At 45.0% G+C, this 23,379-nt stretch overlaps 1 protein-coding gene across 4 annotated transcripts in view; it reads right to left on the reverse strand.

The window, feature by feature from the left end:
- The window catches only part of KCNC1 (potassium voltage-gated channel subfamily C member 1), an 86,215-nt gene extending 65,286 nt beyond the window's left edge, over window positions 1-20,929 (reverse strand). For 3 of the 4 annotated variants that reach the window (XM_031943291.1, XM_031943292.1, XM_031943290.1), the window contains exon 1: window positions 18,334-20,928. In XM_031943291.1, coding sequence (XP_031799151.1) covers window positions 18,334-18,903 — 570 coding nt within the window. In that variant the 5' untranslated portion in view covers window positions 18,904-20,928. Of the gene's footprint in view, window positions 1-18,333 lie in introns of all 4 variants that reach the window. The other variant, XM_031943289.1, reaches the window with a different exon arrangement.
- Between the last annotated feature and the right edge of the window lie 2,450 nt (window positions 20,930-23,379).

The following is a 23,379-nucleotide window of genomic DNA, read 5'->3' on the forward strand; positions in this document are numbered from 1 at the left end:
GCCCTGAAGTCAGGAGGACCTGAGTTCAAATACAGTCTCAGACACTTAACACTTCCTATCTGTGTAACCCTGGGCAAGTCACTTAATCCCAATTGCCTCCGAAAAAAAAAATCGACCTTAAATTTACTCCTTTACTATCTGTTATTTTTGCCTCCAAAGAACTAAAGATATTGCTCATTTTTTATTCTAATACTTTCATATGCAAAAAAGTAAAAAACAATGGAAGTGAGGAAAAAAAGTATTTAGCAGATTGATGCTGTTTATTTATATGTATGTAGGAACCATCAAACAAGTTCTAAGTAAATAAAAATAGTATAAAAATTCCTTTAAAAAAAAGACTCAAGAACTTGACATGTTTCGATCTTTACATGTTTTATGCTATGATAAATTAGTGATTAAGAAAAAGAAATAAGGTGGCAAAATTATTTTCAATTTCTAATCTCCTTTTTTTCTTCTCTAATTTTATCTACATTTGCCTCAAATTCCCCTTAAATATTTTAAGTTTTTCTTAATTCTTTGCCAGATAAAAACAATCAACAGTTATCTAAGCTAAACTTGGATTACAACACTACTTATATTACCACAATGGCTCTGCATACATCCATAGGGAATAAGAAAGTTTAATACACAAACTTTACACAACAAGAGTAGTAGTACTTTAAAAAAAATCATTCAATTCAATACAATATTGCAGCATATGGTTAAGTTAAAGATAGAGTTTTTTCATTTGTTTTCAAACAAGAAGGAGAAGTTTTAGGGTTCATTTTTTAAAGCTGGTGTTACCAAGGTATTCTTCCAGACATTCAATTCAATTCAGCTCAGTTTCACAACAATTTATTAAAAATTCTGAGTACAGTGCTGTAAGATGAGAAGGATGAGTCGTTGGGCTTTTTTATCTACAGACTGATTTAAAAAACAAAAGATTTTATTTTTATACTTTGAGTAGTGGCCTTGGTGGGTTCACTTAATGCACCAGTGACTTTCCTAGCTTCTCTGATACACTGATCTCTTTGAGACTTAAAAGGATAGTCTTCCTGCATTTGGCTCCTTGGTCAGATTTGAAGATGAGAGAATCATCGCTGAAAAGGACCTTGAAGGTCGTGTCTGGGACTTCTGACTCTGATTCTTTCCCTATCCATTTTATGTTTTTGCTCATTTGTTCTTAGGCTTTCAGCAAGATATGAACGTGGGGTCCTTGTGTTTGGGGACTATAGACAGAATCCTTGTAAGGAGACAGTACAGGGGTGAGGTTGGTGGGCCACAGGTGTGATTGTGGCAATGACAAAACAGAGAAAGCCATTCACTAGCTTTTTATGGAGGTCTGAGTCAGAGGCCAGCATGTCAGCTCAAATGCACATGTGTCTCAGAGAGGACCACTCACAGATGTGGAGGAAAGGCTGGGTCAGATACAAACATACCTATAGATAGCCCCAGGAGATAAAAGAAAGGAGGGATCCCCTCTTGCAGTCTGTCAATGTGCTAACTGGGAAAAACGAGCTGAACTTAGCCAGTTGTGAAAGCGGATGAACAGGAGTTGGGACGTTCCAGAAGAATTAGAAGCTCTGACATTGATTTTGGAGATACTGAAGGCAGATGCAGTCAAAAAGTCAAGCAATAAGATTGAGGAGGGGAGGTAGCCCTTGGAAATGGAGATCCAGAATGCTTAGGGGATGATCCACTGGAAAACAGAGCCAAGGCAAGAGGATAGGGAAAAGAATAAAGTTCTAAGGAAAAAGAGAGATGAAAAAGACCAGAATAAAAGGCAAAAACAAGAGGGATCTTTTCACCTCAGAGAATCAAAATTCTTAGGTGCAATTCTTCAGACATACCTCAGGAGCCAAGGTCGAGTTTCCAAGAGGAATAGGGACACAGGTTCAGTGGAAACTAGAGGGTCCTATTTTAACTTCACTATTCACACCTGTTCCACCCACAGTCTGCTTCCTCCAGGCTTTGTTGATACTCTGTCACTGTTCTTCCCCTTCCTTCTTCTGAGGATCCCATTTTAAGAGGATGGTTTTCCCAATTACTGACTGCAGTATATAACTCCACCCACAGCTCTGTGTATGTGGGATGCAATTTTGTCTGCATGCAGGATCCATCTGATAGCCTATTGGGCATTTCAAAATGGAAGTCATAGAGACACCACAAGTTCAAAAATGTCTAAAACAGAAGAACTCAGTCTTTTTCTCCAAAGCCATCCATCTTCTAAACTTTCTGTTTCTGTCAAAAGGAACACCATTCTTCTAGTTTCTCCAGGTTATAAATTTGAGGTCATCTTCATCCCTGCACTCTCTATCTCACCTCTCATATACAATCCTAACCCATCACCACATCTTGCCATTTCTTCCTCAACATTGATTGATCTTATATAAATGGTTATATTATTAACTGAGATCTGCAACCCACCAAACCAGAGAAAAACAGAATGTGGTAGCATGGACACTGAAAGGAGATCAATCTTTAGTCTCAGAAGAAGGAAAGAGGAGAGAAGGAGAGGAAATATTCAGAGGAATGAGTTGCAAGAGAAAGGAAGAAACTAGAAAAAGGATGGATCTGTTTGAGCAAGACAAAGGGAGAAGACCTAGCCAATATAAAGTGAGAAAGTACTTCCCAACAAATTAGCGGGGGAAGATTAGGGTTGGGGCAGTCCAATTTAGAATACTAGAATCACCGAATCTTAGAGTTGGAAGACTCTAAAGAAGGCAACTAATCCAGCTCCTTTTTGAATAAGAGTCTTCTCCAACCAACACGGTCATCCATTCTTTGCCAGTAGATTTTCAGTGAAAAGAACCCATTTCTTCACAAGGCAGCCATTTCACTTTTGGAAAGATCACATTGTTTGATTATTATTCATTTCATTAAACCTAAATTGCTTTCCCTGGTCCTTCTTCTATTTTGCTTAAAACACAACTAATTACCTTCTTCCATGAACCTGCTTCTCCTTATCATCTTACTATTTGTATTGATGGTATCATTATTCTTTCAATTACTCATGCTTGAAAAGTGAGCATCTTCTTTGACTTTACTCTCTTATACACTCTTCCTCCCAAATCTACTCAGCCATCAAAACTCAGAGAATCTATCTTCACAAGATTTCTTTTATTTGTCCCCTTCTGTCTATTCACAAGGCAAGCCCCCTGTTTTAAGGTCCTCATCATTTTTTGCCTAGGTTATTAAAATAAATGGTCTCCTTGTCTCTGATAAATTCCCTTTCCAGTCCACCAGTCACATAAACATATGTGTAATCATGTTCTTTTTCTAAAAAGAAAAAAATCTTCAGTGGCTCCTGTAGGAATTATAAATATCTAATCCTGGCATTCAATCCAGCCCTCATCTACCTTGGTCAGGTATGTTTCAGATTACTCTCATGTTTAGGACAAACTAGACTACTCCCTATCCTCATTCTTATAGCCCTCTCCCATCTTTTTGTCTTTGTCCACCTGATCTCTTGCCTGAAATGGATCCCTATCCCTGCACCCCAACACATTCCACCATCACCATCACAAAGGTTGACTACTCATGGAGGTAACCATGAGAATCTCTGTCTGATCAGAGAAGGGAGCCTCTGACATAGACAAACTAGGCATAGTCATAGGCTATAAAGGTGTATCTTCAGGTTCTTCTTTCTATTGACTTCTCATCAGTCTTAATTCCAGAATTTCCAATTCTGGAAATCCCTTCTGCTACACTGAAGAAAAGAGCCCGAGGCTATTTGCTCTGTATCAGGGGTGATTGTCAGAGACTGTAATGGCTCAATATAAAATTCATTAATGCCACTCAATTACTATGGCCTAATTCCAGTACAATCTATGGTATCATCCCTTACAGCAACCACTTTACTACCTGATATACCATTGACCATACTATCTACCATATCTTTCATAGAACCAATAGCTACATCATTCCTTATAGCAACCACTGAACTATACCCTCCAACAATCACCCATTGCATCATTCACTCCCCAAATGAATCATTCATTTGGCTGCTCTTCCTCCTTCATTGCCAATGAGCTGATAATAATCTCTCTCAAATGACTACTGGGGTCTCTCTCCTATTAGGTAGTCATTGAGAGGCAGGTGACCAAAAGGCAGAGTCAAAACCTTTGAATTACTCTAGGAAGGGATGGTGGGGATGGTGGTAGTGGTAGAGACAGTAGGCATGGGCAGCCAAAGCCCCCACATTGGAGCCATCTTCACCTCTACAACTATTACAGAAGTAGCAGCCTGAGGCCATGTCACTCCTATACCTCTGATGATTCTCTAGTGGCTCTGAATGGAAGAAAAAATGTGGAAGGATGTTCGGGCCAGTGGAAAAACATGAGGTTCCCAAAGCCAGTGTCTAATCAGAGGTAGATTCTTTTGGACTCATGCCCCATAACAATCATCCTTGTTTCAAAGAGTATTGTAGGTAAGTCTTTGGTTGTCTTTTTAGAATCACGTTTTTAAATGAACAAAAACTTAATGAAAAGAAAAATGTCATCTCCTCCTGTCAAAGTTCACAGATTACCTGAAATCTATCCATGAATCCATTGGGTGGGATCTATGAACCCTACTTAAGAATCTTTGCTCTGATGGCTCTTTCCTCTGTAGAGTTTGCACCTCTACCCCTTTCACCTAGCCATTTAATCTCTGTGGGTCTCAGTAAAATGAGGGGATTGAATTAAGCGGCCTCTAAATGTCTCTTCTGGCTCTAAATCATCCAGAGCAAGAGCTGGTTAGCAGGAGAAACCCTCCAGAGCATTTGGTGTTAGATATACCTATGAAGATCAAAGTTGGAGAGTAATCATGGCCATAGTGTCCTCCTGAGGCAATACATTGATGCTCTGGATTTTGTCCAAAGGAAGGTGACCAGAATGGTAAAGGGACAAAAGCCCGGACTCTAAGAGGATGTGGAAGACCTTGGAGAATCTTGGAGGACCTAAAGATGTTTAGCCCTGAGGAGAGAAGACTTGGGGGTGGGAAGGAGAGAAATTACATACACTAGTCGTGTTCTAGAATCTGAATGTTTGTCAAGTGAAAAGCAATAATGAGAAGAAGTTATAGAGACAGAATTAGGACCACTTATAAGACATCTGTAGTGGGAACTGCTATTCAGGTTGATATTGTTCTAGAGAGTCTTTGATGCTTATGGAAGTCTGGAGAATGGATATATTCTCTTGTGATTTGGGCTCTAAAATGTGAATAGACCAAGCACGTCACCCTGAAGCCCAGGCCCTGCCAGGAAAACAGGGTCAATGAATCTCCTTAAAGCCCAGAGTCAGGAGACATTGAGGCCAGTGTCCTCCTGAGACCCCAGCTTAGGGAAAAAAGGGTCCCATGGCTGAGGGCTTCGGCTGTCATTCCAGGACCAGAGCCAACATTCCCTTCAAAATGTTCCGTTCATCCTCGAGGATCAGGCTTCTGGCCAAGAGACTCCTGCTCCTACCCAGCCTCAGGCTAAACTCAGCCTGGCCACCCCAGACATCTGGGCACCAGGGTGGTGCAGACAAAATGGATATGTTTGGAAATGTGCTCTTGGGGAGATGGTATCATGTAATGCAAAGAATTTCAGGTTGGGCAACCAAAACCTTCAGTTCTCAGTGGTCCCACCGCTCACTAGCTGTGTAACTGAGGATTTTACCCTTTTTCTCGGGACCTCAGATTTTGCTATATGAATGGGGGAGATTGAACTAGATGGCTTCTAAGGTACAATGAAGATCTAAGGACCCTTAGGATAAAATTATCATTGTTCCAAAGTGGGAAGGAACACCAGAGATTGTTTATACCAATCCCTCATTTTACATATGAGGAAACAGAGAGTATTCTCAAGCTGCTGAAGGGGGATGAGTAGTTGGGAAGCAGTAGCAACTCTTTTAGAGATCAACCAGGTAATATTTCAGAACTGACCGGTAGATTGAACTCAAGCTCTCAGGGACTCCTGCAGCAAAGGCAGTTCAGGCTGAAAATGGAAGTAGATTCAAGACTTTATTTGGATGAGCAATTGTTTGCCCAAAGTCACAGAAGTAATAAGCATCAGAGATGATGTTCAAACCTAAATCATATGATTTCAGATTCAGTGCTCTTTCCCTATACCAATCCTCATCATTCAACCTCTCTTCAAATACTTCCTGTGAGCAGGAATTGACTTTACTTACTCTATCTCTTGCCCCCTAAATGTCTCCTTAATTCCCCAGGAAATCTGTTGAAGGGCAGAGAGGAAGCCAAGAAGATGGAGTTTGGTTGAATTTGATTTTTGTAGGGCCGGTCTGGCTGCAAAGCCAGCTGTTCTGTCTTCAGGGAGGGGAGGGGTGATGATATAAGAGTCCTGGCTCCAAAGAACAGTCTTTGGATTCCAAGGGCCCTTGTCACTGACCATTTTCACTGTGCTGTACCTCTGTTTACTCCAGCACCCTTAGAAACGGTATTCCCGGAAGTAGAGGGTTATGGAGGAGGGGGGAGCAAAGGAAGAGGGAAGCTCTTGAAAGGAATCTTTCTATCTTTTAAAACCAAGAAACAAAGTGGTTTCTTTCAAGTAAGGTATGGCTATCATTTCTTACTGAAAACGATTTTTCTTCTTTTCTTCTCTCTCTCTCTCTCTTTTCTTCTCTCTCTCTCTCTTTTCTTCTCTCTCTCTCTCTCTCTCTGTTTCTCTCTCTCTCTCTCTCTCTGTTTCTCTCTCTATATATTTCTCTCTCTTTCTCCCTCTCTCTTTCTTCTCTCTTTTTCTTCTCTCTCCTCTCTCTCTTTCTCTCTCTCTGTCTCTGTCTCTCCTCTCTCTTCTTTTTCTCCCCCCTCCCTAAACAAAACCTTCTTGGGCTAGTCTTCCCTGCTCCCAGAGAAATGAACAGCCAGAAACCAGGAGCCAAGACCTTGATGACCAGAGGATTCCTCCCCTTTCTCTCCCCTGGGAATACCCCTGTCATGAGACTAGTCTTTAAATAGATACCTGGTACTATATTAAGCTGTCATGGGATGCCCCGGAGATCCCTGGACCTAACCAGTTTCCTTATTACCTCCCATGGTCATCACCTGCTTCTCCCTGCTAACAAGGAGAGCAAAAATAATCAAAATCCCCTGATAATGTAAAAAGTTTCCCAAGAACACCCAGAAATGCTACAACCATGTGAAAGCCCTCCATGTGACTTCTATTTTGAGGGCACCAAGCATTTTTAGGGAAAACTAGAACAACTATCCATGAATATTACTGCATTAGAAATCAAAAGTCTTGGATAGAATCCTGGTGCTGTTTGTTCCCTGTGTGACTTTAAGAAAGACAACTTGACCTCTCCTGGTCTTAGTTTCTTCATCTGTAAAATTAAAAAGTTGCAATTAATGATCTCTAAGGTCACTACAAGGCCTAAATTAACATTCCTTTGACCTTAAGCATCCTTTAATAAACCATAATGGATCCGTCATCAAGGAACTCATCCAAATAAAGTCTTGAATCTACTTCCATTTTCAGCCTGAACTGCCTTCGCTGCAGGAGTCCCTGAGAGCTTGAGCTCAATCTACTGGTCAGTTCTGAAATATTACCTGGTTGATCTCTAAAAGAGTTGCTATTGCTTCCCAACTACTCATCCCCCTTCAACAGCTTGAGAATACTCTCTGTGGGTGGTGAAATATGGCCAGCAGCCAACCTCCCCCTTCCTTCTTCCCTCAGTGACTTATGCCCCTCCCACCTAAGTCCCAGTGAAAAGTATGAGGTTCCAAGAAATCATAGACTATTAGAGCTAGAAGGACCTTAGAGATTATCTAGTTCATTTGTAGTAAACAAAAAGACAGGTTTCTGCTCACCATAAGGAAGGATGCTGTTATACTTAGCGGTTTGACAACAGGATGGCTAACTCATGAAGTAAGGAGCTTCCAATTCCTAGAGGTCTTTAAGGAGAGACTGGATGGCCACCTGTCAGGAACTAGGTGCCCTCAATCATCCTCTCCATTTCTAAGATCCTATTACCTTATTCCTTCATTCTGACATCTAAAGAAAATAGGATTTAGAAAGGACTAAGGACTTTCTCAACACGGTGAATGAGTGGTAGAGTCAGAATTGAAACCTAGCTCTTTCTGACCACCAATAAGCTCTGAACTCCCTTACCTCTGACAACCTTCCAAGGCTGCTCTGGGGTCAGAAAAGGGAGAACTTTTATGGTAGCCCAGAGTTTTGTTAACCCATAACTTGCTTAAAGGTGAGCAGTAGAAATGTCAGTTCCTAGAGCTTTTTCACAGAGTTCCAGATAAATCATCCAGTGCTGTTACAGATAACTATAAACAGCTTTTTCAATGACCTCTGCTATCATACATTTTCTGCCTCATCCAGTCTGGCTAGTGTCATAGCTAGGACTCAGTTCCTTATTTCTACACTGCTTGGGGGATAACCAGGTCTGCCATTGTTATCAAGGAAAATAATAAGCGATGAACTCATGAGGAACTCTGTGGGAATAAAAGGAAAGTCAAAAGACAGAGAACCCTGCAGAGAGACGGACCCGCAGTGAGAGGCCCTCAGTAGAAAGTGCACTGCAGAGAATACACTCCTGGGAGAGTGCAATGCAGAAAAACACCAGACTGAGCCTCAGGCTCCCCATCTGCAAAAGAGGAAAAACGCTTTACACTGCTAGCTAGCTACTTCACTCCCAGAGTCATTGTGAGCATCATGCTTTTCAGACCTTAAAGCAATTAATCAATGTAAGTGAATGTTTTTTTTTAATAACTGAGAAGCATAGCTGCACAAAATTCCGGCTCACTATAGACCCTAGTTTCTCTAGCCATAAAATGGGTAGATAGACATGCTAACGACCTCACAGGGTAATTTTTGTTGCCCAAAGAGAAGACTCACTTAAGAAAGACACATTGCAAAGAAGGAGAAAATGCAGATGTGGTTCACCTTGGAAAAGGGTCACTTCATTATCTGGACAGCTCCCTCCAAAGGAATACTCTGTAGAGACAAGGCACAGTAAAGAAAATAGTTCTACTGGCTCAGTTTCCCCATCTGACAAATAGAGAAAACATTTCAGTAGCAGTTTTATAGGATTATTATATTTATTACAAAGAAGGTACACTGCAGAGAAAGCAAAGAATAAACACATCATAGAACCTCAGTTTCCCAATCTGGAAAATAGAGAAAATGCTTTCCCTACCAACCCCATAATGCTAGAATCACATTTATTTCCAAGAGGGTCCATTGCAGAGAAGGATCAGTACGGAGAGGGACGCTATAGAGATTATGCTCCAGAAAAGGCTCGGTTCTTTATGAAGAGGGGCACTGAAAAAATGCATTGCAGAGAGGGGCACTGCGGAAAGTGTTCACTGCAGAGAAGGGTCACAGGAAGATAGGGCACTGCAGAGCGTATACTGCATGCTGCAGGAAAGGTTCTCCACAGAGGAGGCACAGCAGAGCAGGACGCTGTAGAAAGTATACACTTCAGAGAAGGGCTATCACAGGGAGGGGTACTGCAGAGACACTGTAATACACAGATGTCTACACTGCAATATACACACATCTAACCTGCAAAATACAGATGTCTCCACTGCAACATAAAGGCAAATCCCTGCAAAATACATGTATCTACACTGCAATAAACAGGCAAATGCCCTGTGATACACAGATGTCTACATTGCAATACAGATGTCTATACTGCAATATACACACATCTATCCTGCAAAATATAGATGTCTATACTGCAAAATATAGATGTCTACACTGCAATACATCTGTCTACACTGTAATACAGTTATCTACACTGCAATACACAGATATCTACACTGCAATACACAGATGTCTACACTGCAATGTAATGGTCCCATTGCCCACCAATGATCCAAATCAGGTACTCTGCTTCATGTCAAGCCTTGAGAGATGAACTCAGAAGTAAGGAAAAACTCGGAGAATATCCCATTAAGCTGAGAGTTAGAAGATGCCTTGTAATAGCAGAGGATGTCCTTGGTCCTAGGGGACCAAAAGATTAATGAGTGAGATGGACGGTTCATGGAGGATGAAGGTGTGGGTCAACCCCAGGGGGAGAAGAGATCTTGAAGGGCACAAGGGAACTTTAGTATTCTGATGTATAGAGACCTGAACCTGATCACACAGTTTCTTCTCGATGACTCCTTTGAATGCCAGAGAATAACTCTCTTGCTCCACAGGGCAGGAACTTTGGGTTGTTTTATGCCAAAGAACTCTCATCCAGAGTTCTCAAACAATCTCACGTCTATGGGGTTCAGGACAGGACCAAGATTTAGCAAGTTCTCAAAGTCAATCTGGGCCCTTAGAGAGAAATGAAAATCTAGATGATGGTCCTGGGTCCAGATCCCTGAAAGATGACCATTAGGAAAATCTTAAAGTGAATCAAGGTCTTCCTTCCATTTCCTGAAGAGTGAACTTCAAAGGAAGTCCAGAAGAAAAATCACAAAGAGAGACCTAGAGTAGTTATAGGGATATAGAGACCCAGAGAGAAAGCAATGCAGAGACAAAGAAGGAGTGCAGGAAAAAATACCAACAGGGATGAAGGAAGAAAGAAGAGAGAAAGAGGCAATGGACAGAGACCTGGACTTGAAGTCAAAGAGTCTTGGGTTCAAATCCAACCTTAGACACCTATTAGCCATGTAACTTGAATTTTTCTCCATGTCTCACTTTTGTCATCTAAAATGAGAGGTTGGACTACATGGCTTCTGGAGTCAATTCCAGCTCTCAATCTATGATTCTATCAGGAGAAAGAAATAGGTGGAGATGGGGAGAGGAAAGAGGAAAAAGGAGAGCAGGCAAAGGGGCATTATTTAAAGATCAAAGCCATTCTTCTGTGTGGAAGTGGAGAGGGTGGTGATATCTTCCCAACTGATGGGAACTACCTGCTCCTGCCTCCTGATTGGGAAGGACAAAGAGCTTCTGATCAAAGAATGAGCTCAAAGTAAGACCCAGAAAGAAGCCAGCAGATGATCCCAGACCATGAATAGCAAATTCAGGAAGCTCAAACTTTAGACAAGAAAGGATTTGTACCTTAAAAGGCACCTGTCCTTTGAGTTCAGCTTTTCTAAGTCCTGTTGTTTCTAGGTTCATACCCACAAGTTACATTGCAAGGTCAAAAAGGTGCATTGCACCTTGCACATTGCAAGAATGACATGGGAAGGGAAGAGGAGACATAAAGGTCATCTCCAAATTTCAGGCTCTCATAAAAGCTCTTGGAAACTCATGGCTAGGGTTCACATTCCCTTCAAAAGGGACCATATCAACTAATGAGTATATATTAAGTGACAATATTCCAGGCACACATTAGGACAAAGAATAAAATACCTTACTTTAAATGAGCTTACATTCTAATGGGAGAATATATTTTGGGAAATAGCTAAAAGCAAATTGGAGGGAAGTGTGTTCTCAAATTTTCCATCCACGCCTTTCTCCCACTATGTCCCAACAAAGATGCCCTGTAACTACCTGCCTCCTACTTGTCCCCAAAACAAAACATGATCCTTCCAACATCATCCTCAACATTGATCTCTGCCCCAAAAGATACTATGTTCACCCACCTCAAGCTCAGCTTTTCCTGGGTGCTCCCATCTCTATAGTTGAATGATCAGACAGACTTCAAGTCCTCAGCCAGACTTTGAGACCAAGACACTTCCTCTGTCCTATAGTTCCTCCATCACATCAAATACTTCTTATTTCTCTGGGTTCCCCTCCATCTTCCAGGAAACTTTTCTCTGCCAGCACACCCTCTTCTTCCTAGGGATTCCTTCTTTTCCTGAAATACCCTCCTCATTCTAGACCCTTCCTTTCCTCCCTCCCTCCCCCAGGAACTTCCCCCATAAACACAAGGTCTAGGCAGACTGTGCCATTAAAGATAGATTCCCCTCTTGAGCCCTGTCCTTTGCTCTCTTCTCTGTCTCCCTTCCTCAACCCCTCCTTTGCCTCCAGCCAGGCCCATACTGCACCCAGTAGAGATTTAAAGCTGGTAGCAGGGACCGCAGTGTGTCAATGCAACTGTCTCTTCCTCAGGGTCTGGCGTCATTCACTCCCTACACAGGGTGAATATGCAGCCAGGCGTCCGGGGACTGAGACAGATTCATAATTTGTACAGTGTGACTGCTGCTGGGGGCACTCTGCAGCCCACTATAAATCACCCTTGACAGGAAAGAAATCATTCATCCAGAGCCAGCTGTCTGGGGAATCTCCAAATTATCCTAGAAATGATGACCGTGTGCTTTTGCTGCTCCCACTCCCCAGGATTCCCCATGCCTGCTCTGAAATTGTGTGGGGTCTCCCTGAATGTCAGACTGAGCTACGGCCCATTCCCCTGTGGTCTACAGCTGATGCTTACCCTAAGATGTCACAAGAGGGTCCACTATTCACTGGCTCAGAGAATCCTGGAAGATTTGTCCACTCTTAGCTGCTCAGTCACCCAATGTCTTACCACTTTTGCGCCAATCTTCACCTGCGGCCATCAAAAAAAACTGAGTCCATTAGTAAACCATGGAAGGCTGAGCAGGTACTAAGACTCTATTCAGATTCAAGGAGAGTTTTCTTTTTTTTTCCTTTCTGGGAAGACAATTGGGGTTAAGCAACTTGCCCAGGGTCACACAGCTAATAAGTGTTAAGTGTATGAGATCGGATTTGAACTCAGGTCCTCCTGACTTCAGGGCTGGTGGTCTATCCACTGCGCCACCTAGCTGTCCCGTAGGAGGATTTTCTTAATGGAATGAATCCTGTCATCTGAGCGGACTGGAAACTAGATTCTCAGAGGCTAGGATCTTAGGATCTGGGATTGAGGCCACCCTGGATCCATGGATCTGACCCGAATGGGATATTGGGATGTGAGTGGCTAGGTTTCTGGGATGTGAGTAGTCAAGACCCTCATATCTTAATGACTGTGCAACTGAAATTTGGATGAATGGAATGCTAAAAGAACCTCAACCTTCCCTCTTCATCTCATGCTTAAATTTCTGTGGAAAATCTTTTAACCCATTTCTCTGACTCTGCTCTCCCACTTCCTCTCCAGTCTGTTCCATACTGGCTTCTGGAATAAACTCCTTTAAGCACTGGTATTCAATAGGGTATAGAGAGAGACAGAAGAGGGATTCTACTCTTGCCAACTAGCCACTTGAGTTTGGACAGGTCATTTCTCTTTACCTCTGTAAAACAAGAGCTTTGGGCTAAATGATTTCTAAGAACTCATTGAATTGGGAACCACCTATATCCTATATTTTTTCCTGCTGAAAAGCTGACGATGGTTCATTATATCCAAACTGAAGTCTAGCGTTCCAGGCCATTGGTAATCTGGTCTCAAATTTTCTAGCCACTTTTCTCCCACTATGTCCCAACAAAGATCCCCTGTAACTACCTGCCTCCTACTTGTCCCCAAAACAAACCATGATCATTCCAATCTCTGAATATTTGCTCATGCTATCTACCCCCTCTTTCCAGCTTATGATACCTTCCTCTTTTCTCTCTTCTCATGCAAATCCTTAGGGTTTGGGTCACATAATTCAGAATCTGATCAACTTTTACTTTTCAATCTTGTTGACCCAACCAGACAATGAGGGAGCTGGCTGAAAGCAAAGGACATCCCTTGCGGCAGGTACAACCTAGATAGAACCTTTGTGAAGCGGAATTAGACTTGAAATCCATAGACCTAGTTTTGACCATAGGTTCTTCCTACATGGTCTTAAACAAGTCACTTGTCCTTGAAACTTGATCTAATTACTTAATACTCCCTTTCGCACTTTACAATCCTTACACAAGACATTCCTTCTTTTATCTCTTTGTATTTTGCATATAAATGCTCTTCCTCTTAGAATCCTTGATTTTTTTCTGTGTGGAGTCTATCCTGATTCCCAAAGCTGCTAATGTCCACATCACCAGATATATATTGTGTTTATATTGGAAATCTCAGCCCCTCCATAGTATAAAAGCCCTTTAAGGATGAGGACTGTTTTATTTATGTCTTAGTAGTCCTCAGCATCTAGCACAGTGGCCGGCACATTGGAATATTTAATAAGTGCTTGTTGATATACTGCTCAATATAGAGGGATTTGACTGAATAACCTTTACAATCTTTTCCCTCTCTGAAATCTGATGACCAATGCAAAGTGGATGTCCAGTAAAGGTGGCTGAGTGATGGATGAGTCAGAGTTGGTCTGGGAGGCTTTTATTCCGGAGCCTGCAGCCTAAACAAATCCATTCCCTCTGCAAAATATCTCCAAGCCAGAATTTTTGAATTCCCTCTCATCCAACACCAAATACACACTTCAACAGAAAATTGTAGGGTTTCCAGGGAATGGGAACAGGGTAAGGCATGTACAGATGGTGCCTACTCACCAGCCACCCAGCCCTTGGTGGGTAGGAGGGGAGATCATGTGTGTTTGTGTGCGTGCTCATGCGTGCATACGTGGAAGGGAGTTTCTTGAGGGTAAGAAAATGGAGAGGAAAAGTAAACATGACTGTGTTTTAAATTCCAGCAAATAGGCTGACAGGGCAATAGAGTGAAACCAAGCCTTATCTTTCTTACCCATAAACATAAGCCCCCTCCCCCCCTTCCTCTCTTTTTCTTTCCCTCCCTTTCTCTTTCTTTGTCTCTCTCTATATCTGTGTCTGTTTCTCTCTGTGTGTCTCTGTGTCTGTCTCTCTCTATCTTTGCCTGTTTGTCTGTCTTTCTGTCTCTCTCTCCCCTCCCCCCCTCTCTCTCTGTTTTTCTCTGTGTCTGTCTCTCTTTGTGTGTCTCTATGTCTGTCTTTGTTTCTGTCTCTCCTCCTCTCTCTTTTTCTTTCCCTCCCTCTCTTTTTCTTTGTCTCTCTCTGTGTGTCTCTGTGTGACTCTGTGTGTCTCTGTGGCTGTCTCTCTCTATTTTTATCTCTTTCTGTCTCTCTCTCCCCCTCCTTTTTCTTTTCCTCCCTTTATCTTTCTTTGTTTCTCTGTCTCTATGTCTGTCTCTGCCTCTGTCTGTCTGTCTCTCTCTCTCTCACACACACACACACATCATCATCATCATCACACCACACTGGTGCCTAGGAAGAAATTCAGCCACCAGCTAAATCTCACCATCCAGAGAAAAAATACATCTGACAGAAAGAACAAAGACTCTTTAAGGCTGAATGAATTGCAGCAGAGAAACATAAGGTGTCACAAAAAGAACTCTACTTATGAGTTGAGACATAAGTTTAAATCATGGCCTTGTCATTGACTTCATGACCTTAGATTGTGACTTCCTTCCTCAAGGTCCCAGTCTTCCCAACTATAAAATGAAGGGATCAAAGTAGATGATCTCACCAATCCCTCCTAGAACAAATATTCTGTGGTTCTAAGATTCTATTCAAGAGATAGCAATGAGACAATTTAGCAGAGACACGGTAGGTTGGGTTTGAAGGGCAGAAATATAGGTATAGAAGATCACAGGAACATAGATTTAGAGACAAAAGGAAATTTAGAATTGATCTAGCCCAACTTTTCATTTTATAGATGAGGAAACTGAGGTCTAGAGAAGAGGGGTAGCTTGTCCAGTCACTTTAGCTACTAAGTGGCAGAAACAGGTTTTGAATTCTAGTCCCGTAATTCTAAGTTTAGCTTCTTTCCACAGTATCACTGCTGTATGACAGGAGCAGGAAATAGAATGATTATTATCAGGGTGAGTGATACTCTTATATGGGGTCACTGTAAAGTTTTCATGGACGAAGACATTCATCCTCTGTCACCCTCTCCCATCCCCAAAGGAAGCATGGTTACCTTCATGTTTAGCTCTAGACCCAGCAATCCTCTCCTTCTGTTTCTGATCCTGAATCTAAGAAGCTCATTTGATCTGAGATCTGATCTGGACCTGTCCTAAGAGGTAAGATAAGAACATAAAACTAAAGCCCTTTCTGTGTTCTTTTCTATAGTGAGTTGAATTAGATGGTTTCTAAGGTCCTGACATTCATTTCTAGTTCTCACATTCTGTGTTTTAAGGTCCCTCTGAACTCTGATATTCTAAGGTCTGTAAGAGTGTTAGAGTTGGGTGCTAGTGACAAGAATACATTTTTTTATCTTTGAAAAACAATTCAATTATTTTAGAACATTCTCTTCACCTCCCCAGTCCTTGCTCCCAGGCTTTTATTCTTCATTCCTCAGTTGCCTTCAAAAAAGAACATTTTTCAGCAAAATCTGGAACTCTGAAAAAATCTCAATACAGTTTCAGGAATGAGTGTCATCATAGGGATGTACCCCTTGTTCTCCTAATACTCAGCTTCCCAGACTCCAAAAAAGGATCATCCCCCCACAGATTAATATATAACATGATATAGGTGGATACAGAAGGGAACAGGAAATAGGAGGGAGATTCATTGTTTTTTTAAATGAGACAGGGCATGAGAAGTGGGAACTGGATACAGAGATCTATAACCTTGATGTTATGAGATATAACCTCCACCTGCCCTAAAACTTGAGCTGTAAACATTGGTTCTAAAAATCTGTGAGAGGAAGAGGGTTTGATAGGAGAGGTACCAACTTCTTAACAACTCCTGGAATTCAAGAAGCAGACCTGAGGGGAAAAGATCTATTACTTTCTGAGATGGAGCCCAAGGCAGGAAAAGATGACCCTTTCCCCCAAGGTCAGTCTCAGATGTCTCAACCCATCATGTCTACCAGAGGCCATAGACCCTTGAGCCAATGTTTTCCCTGTTGGGTCACCCATGAAATATGTCGCTCTGTCTGTCCTCTGCAGCCCCCACCAGCCCTTTCAGCCCCCAGCCAAGACCTTTCTGATTACATAACCCTCTTGCCAAGGTCATTACTTCCTACAGGGAAGCCCTCTGCAGACACCTGCTCAGTAGTCCCAAGGACAACAGAAGGCAACTGGGACTTTTTCAGGGAAGCAGTGGAATGGAAAGAGGAGTGGACTGGATATCAGAAGATCTGAATTCTAATCCAGATTTTGCCATAAGCCTTTTATGTGACCTTGAAAAGTCACTTTCTACTACTGGCCTCAGTTTCCTCATTTGCAAATTTTGGGGATTTATAGACTGGATTTGTAAGGTCCTTTTCAGATCTAACATTCTGTGGTTTTATGATTTAGGTTCAGTGGAAGTAACCTCCTCCCTTGTCCCATGGTGAAGGGGAGGGACTCTCCACAGCTTAGCTGCAGTGGGAGGCTCTGTGGCCCAAGGAGATGCAGAGTGAATGCTGGGGAGACTAATGTGTAAGCAGGCTTAGCCAGACCCTGCCTGGAGCAGACATCAGCTCCAAGGCCCACTCCTTTCTGGCTAAATACATACCCACCTACCATTTGGCTCAGCTGTTTCTCCCCTGGGACCAGTCCTGGCCTGGTTTCTCCTGCCTCCATAGAGCCTGGAGGCCACAGGGAAAGGAGTGTAAATATAGACCTCTTCCAACCTTTCCTGAGAGTTGCCATCATCAGCTTCCCTTCCTCTCTTCTCTGGCTACCCTGGGGAACCTTGCTGCACTCGAAGGAGAATCTACAGATTCTTGCTGGGGCTGGGGGATGGGGGGGAATTGTATGTGAAGGGAGTGAATGAAAGGGGAAGGTGAGGACCGGGAACCTGCCCCTGAGCTGGGGTGGGAGGGCAGAGGTAGAGAAGGATGTACTTACTTGTCTTAGTGTTATTCCCTTTTGCCTGATAGTCCCGCCATTCATCAGCTATAAAGATTCTCCCGGCCTGGCCCCACCCCTCTCCCCTCTTCTAAATAGGCGGTTTATCTGTCCCTCAACACTCCCCACCACTGGCCGCCTTCCACTTCCTCTAAACTAGTCCCATTCCAGTCCCCCTTCTACTGCCAGAGCTGGAAGCCAGGGAAAGCTAGGGTACGCTCTACACCCCGAATGGCAGCCGCAACATCCCCCCCTCAATTTCCCGCCGGTGGCGGGGCAGGAGGAGGGGCTGCCAGGTGCCAAAGGAAGCTGGCATGCGGGCACAAACACACACTGGAGGCAAAACTTAATCCGTGGGTTCGAATACTGGCTTTGCTATTAGTTGCAACGCGTGACCTTCAGTAATCCACTTACTATTTCTGACCTGTTTCTCCATCTGTACAATGAAGAGGTTGGGTTAGATTCTTTCTAAGCCCCTTTATAACACGGTAGCCTAGAATTCCGTGGTCTCCCCTCTCTGGACTTTCTGGTCATCTTTCTCCACCCCAAATACAGAGCTCTCCGTCTGTTTGCTGGGGACATCCGGGTAGTTCTGGGACCCCCATACACCGAGACCGTCTTCTGAGGGGCCCACGGAGCACGTCAGCAGTGCCCCCCAGCGGCAGAGGTGTGTCCACAGAAAGAGCAGAGACGGAAAGGAAGAAGCCCGAGCCCAGAAGGTGGGGATGGGGGTGGGGAACGGGTATTGTTTCCCAAGAGGGTGGCGGAAGAAAGGGAAAGAAGCACTTACCCGCGCGTAGCGGGATGAGTAGGGATCCTCAAAGAGCGCCCAGATCCGTGGCTGCCAGCGACGCCAGAAACCGCCCGAGCGGCCGTCGGGTGAGTCACTGAGCGCCAGGCCCTTGGTCATCTCCAGCTCGTCCTCCCCGTCCCCGGAGTCGCCCGCGCCATCTCCGTCCGCGTCCTCGGCGCTGTTGTCCAGAGGCGCGCCGCCGAAGCTATCGAGGGCTTCTTCTGCGTCGCGGTGCTGCCTGTAGGTCATCCAGCAGCAGGGCTCCACGTCCGTCTCGTCGATGCCCCAGAAGGCCAGCTCTTCCTCGTACAAAGGTCCACACACGTCAGCCGGACAGTGCAGCTTGCCCGTTCGGTAGTAGTTCAGGATATGCGCAAACACGCCCGGGTGCCGGTCGAAGAAGAACTCGTCTGAGCGCGGGTCATAGTCAAAGTGGCTGTGGGCGTCGGGCTCGGCCAGCCAGGCGAGCCGGGTCCCGGGCAAGGTGCGCAGGGTGCTGCGGTACGTCTGGTGCCGCGTCCCGCCCACGTTGATCACGATGCGGTCGCTGTCGTCGCCTTGGCCCATCGCGGCTTCCCCTTAGGCATGTCGCAGGCCAAGGGCACCCATGGGAGCGGCGGGTTGGGATTCGGGGGCTGTTGTGGATAGTGGGGGACGGTGTCTTTCTCCCCAAGACCCTGGGAAGGGGGGGGGTGCAGCGAAGAGCGGCACCTGCAGGAGGGCAGGCTGGAAGGAGCTGCGCCTTCACAGTTAGACTGTCTCTCCTCTCACCGCCCCGCCCCCTACCCTGCGGCGGCGACCCGGCTCCCTAGCACCTCTGACAGTTCCAGTCCCCCAAATACAAAAGCCCTCCCCCCTCCCGCCACCCCTCTCCAACCTCTGCCTCTATCAATCGGAGTGAGATGGAAAGAGACAACGAGCCCTTGGAGGCTGTGTGGGTCGCGGGAGGGGGGGGGGGGAATCTTGTTGCCAGATGTGTACAGGCAGTAGAGGTGTCCAGCTAAAGACGAGGAGGAAGAAGAAGGTGGGGAGGGAGGCTGAAGGAGGTGCTCAGCTGCGGGCCGGGGGAAGAGGAGGAGGAGGAGGAGGGGGCCGGGCTCGTGCTCCCATCTCAGCAGCAGCGTGAGAATAAATACATAAATAAATAAATAATCTGAGGGGAAATCGAGGAGCCTTCGAGAGCCCGGAGACAGCAGGAGGACAAGGCGCCTGCGTTTGGGGGTAGAACGAGTCGCTTTCCTGGGGTCCAGAGGATGGGAAGAGAGGGACTGGAAGGCGGGGGCTTCTTGGTTCCTCCCTCCGGGAGGGGGGAGGGAAGAATTACCAGCAACCTCCCAGCCCCCGGCACAGGCGAGGAAAAAAGCGGGCCATCGGAGACGCAGCTTGGAGCGGAGACAGAGCGGAGGGAGCCTCTGGCTCCCTTCTCCTTCTCCTGGGCTCCCTTCCCGCCGGTCCCGCTCGCCTGCCCTGCTCCCAGTGCAGCCTCCCGGAGGAATTGCCGGACCCAGTAGGCAGCGGGGCCCTCGAGTTGCTCTCTAGTCGCCTTCCTGTGCGCCTCTGCGCTGTGCGCTCCTCTGCGCCTCTCCTCCTCCTGTTCCTTCTCCCTCTCTTTCTTCTCCTGCTCCTTCTCCCTTTCCTTCTAATCTTCCTCTTCTCTTCTCTGCTTCGCTACTCCGCTCCTCTTCTCGGTTAGGCTTCGCTTGTTTCCCCGGGCACAGTGCTGAAAGGACAGCTCCCGAAGCTAGGCTGGGCTGGGCTGCGCTGCTCTGGGGGTTAGTCCTGGTGCCGGAGCTCGGTCTCCGGCTGGGTCCCTTATCCTCCCGCGTCCCGCTCCTCCGAGGCGGCTCTCTGCAGACACAAACCGCTGGGCTCGGCGTGGGTTGGCTCTGGCCGCAGAGGGATCCCGGACTGTGAAAGGCGGCGCTGCACCTAGGAAGTCCCTAGGGCTGGGCAGGCTGGGGGCGGCGCAAGAGCCGAGAGGCGGCAGCCGCCGACTAGGCTGCTGCTTGGGTAGGTGCTGCCTCTGTGGCTGCGGCTCAGTCCCAGTCCAGCCAGCCCGGTCGGTCTCCGGACACTGGCACCCAGCTCGCGCAGCCGCATTCGCCTGCTGGTAGAGGCGCCGCTCTGGGTCCTAAAGAACCCTAGTTCTGTTCTAAGTCCCCTCCTCCCACCTCGCCCAGTCCTTTCTCCACCCTAGCTCTTGTGGCCCCCAGAGGAACCGGCACCGAGACGTAGTTCTTACACCTTAAACTAAACACCTTGATTTGGCCACCTCGTCCTTTGCTTATCCTGAGCAGCCCAAGGCTGCAGAGGAGACAGTTCTCCTGGGGCGGTGGGGACAGACTTCCTAGTGTTATGAGAACGGTCCTAATGGGACTTGGTGACACATTCAATCCCCACAAGTATTGGTGGTTAGCCATATGCCGTGACTCTGCCAGCTCCCGTTTTCCTTCAGCTTACTAACCAGCACGTAGACTTCTCAAAACAGACTTCCGAATCTCTCTTATTGGGAAGATAGAAAATATGACTGAGACAGAAAACCCTAATAGCATATTAAACCTCATCCCCTTTGCTCCCCTCCCCCAGACCTATCCTGGGCACTGCTTCTAGGATCGTAGATTCATAGATTGAGAGCTAAAAGGTACCTTAGAGGTCTCTTGGAACATCCTCCTCATTTTGTATGAGGAAACGAGATTCAGAGATGTTATGACTTGCCCATCATCATACTGGAGGTAATTTGGAGAGCTGACTGAGAAACTCGGATTCCCCCCCCCGCCATTTCAAATACAGCATTCTCTTCATTTTATGGAATTCCCTTATTGACCCAAGAATTTCTTCCTCACTCCTTCCCTTACACTTCCCCAAGACTTCCAAAAATGACCCAGCCCAGTTACACTTAAACCTTGGACACTCTCCAGTGACGCAACAGTCACATTGATTGTGGACACTAGCCACTAACTGGGCCCTCCTTACTTACCTTCTAGTCACAGTGATCTCAGAAAGTGACTCTCTCGATCACTAGAATATTCCACTACATCACACTCACCTGGAAATTTCTCAGTGACATCCTCCCTAATCACACTAATTTCTCTCATTTTGCCTCTAGAAAGTCAAATTAATTTTGGAAACTTCCTCAGTAATCCTATATGTTCCAATTACTCTCTCATTTTACTGAATCCTGACTGATTCATCTTAGTCACATTGACTCTGGAGACCTTCACTATGGACTTTAATTCCAATGGCACCAAGTCATGAAACCCCCCTCCCCATTAACCCCATTTTGATATTAACTCATTTAGGTTATATTGAACATGGATCCTGCTATAATGGAGTTTCTAGAGTAAAAAAAACCCTAGGCATTTCTCCAATCCAAAGTTGCTCTTCTCCCCAAAAGAAGCCTGGCCTTTCAAGTCTGACTGATGTTTTTCTGATGCCTCAACACTCCCTTCTTTTTAGGCGCCTGTGACCCTAATGGGTAGAAAGATGAAGGGTCAGTGAGGGCATGGGGTTGGACAAGATTTACCTCTCCAGCCTCTTAGCCAGAGGGCAGAGGATGAGACTGCACCTAACACATCCTACCATAAAATAGAGGGGGGCTGTTTATCCTATGACTCAGTTTTCATCACTTGTCCCTACACACACACACACACACACACACACACACACACACTCCTCACTACTCTCCCTTTTAATGTATTTGATTCCACCAGGGAGGAAGATGGGAGATAGTAGAATGACCAGTTCCAAAGCTGAGTATGCGGAGAGCATAGAGGATTATTGATCTTAGTCAAGATCAGTGGAAATGGTACTTAGACAGATTGTCCAATGGACAGTTTAATTAAGAAGCCATGAGGCCCTTATTTAAATATTGATGCATAGATTGAGGGCACAGGCAGAGGGGCCCCCAGAGAATCCACTATTCAAGATTCCTGTAGTGACTTAGAATAAAACCTGTGAGAAGAGAACTCTCTTCTTACTCACTTTCTATGGTCTGAAGCACAGCCTGCTTCTTCTCCTAACTCCTGACCTTAGAAGTCCCCTTTTTTCAATGAGGAACTAAGATATGATAGTTTGAAGAGAGGTGGGGAAGAGCAAGGGTCAGGAGAGGAAATCAGAATCATAGAAAAGGAAAGGAAGAAGGAATTTGAAACTCAGAGAAGGACAATTGACTTCTTCAAGGTTAGATAGCAAGTTATTGGCTAAGCCAGAATTCTTGTCCTTCGACTTTCTTCTCATGAATCTGTCTAATGTCATTAGTGAAAGAGATGGACAGAGACAGGGATATATTGCCACATTCCTTCCCAGAACTGAGTTCTTTCCCACGTATTGATCCCTAAGGGAAAAGGGAATGATTTCACTATTCTGACTACAGTATCTTGATTTCCAGACCCAAAGGGAAGCTCATTGACAAAGTATTAAACTTCACCCAGCCCTTTGAAATGGGGCTTCAAACCAAATCTGAGTCACATTGACAACATTTCTGGACATGTCTCAAGCATGACAGCATCCTGACACTGGTATAGAAATATAACCAGAATTTGGGCAGCATTATACAAGAAAAGCTGAAATTGAATCAGGAGTTATGGAAACCTCAGGGTAGATTCAGAGCTTCTGGGTGAGTCTAACATTCTCTTCTGATAGAGGAGAGCTAAGCTGAGTTCAGGGATATTTTTTTTTCTCCGAGTCAAGTCTTCTTTTCCTTCTCCTTTTAACAGACTCCTCACTTACTGAAGGAGAAACTGAGACACCTAGAGGCCCAAAGTGACAATGACAGAGGGCTTGAGAAAGTAAAATATGTGGAAAGAGATGTGCTCATTTTAGCAGGTGCAGCTCATGTACCAACTCTCCTGATAAAGCTTCCCATACCACCACAGGCTCAATGATCTTGAGAAGAATGCATGCATCTTGGTCAATTTAGGTGAGTTTATAGAAATCATGTCGATGATTTTGAAATAATGTTAACACTTTTATCTGTTTCTCTTTGACAGTTATGTTTTTTTAAAGTCACACTAGCCAGTATTTTTCACGGGGCAGGGGAAAGTG

The sequence above is a fragment of the Sarcophilus harrisii genome, chromosome 6 (assembly GCF_902635505.1).
Source record: "Sarcophilus harrisii chromosome 6, mSarHar1.11, whole genome shotgun sequence".
NCBI lineage: Eukaryota > Metazoa > Chordata > Mammalia > Dasyuromorphia > Dasyuridae > Sarcophilus > Sarcophilus harrisii.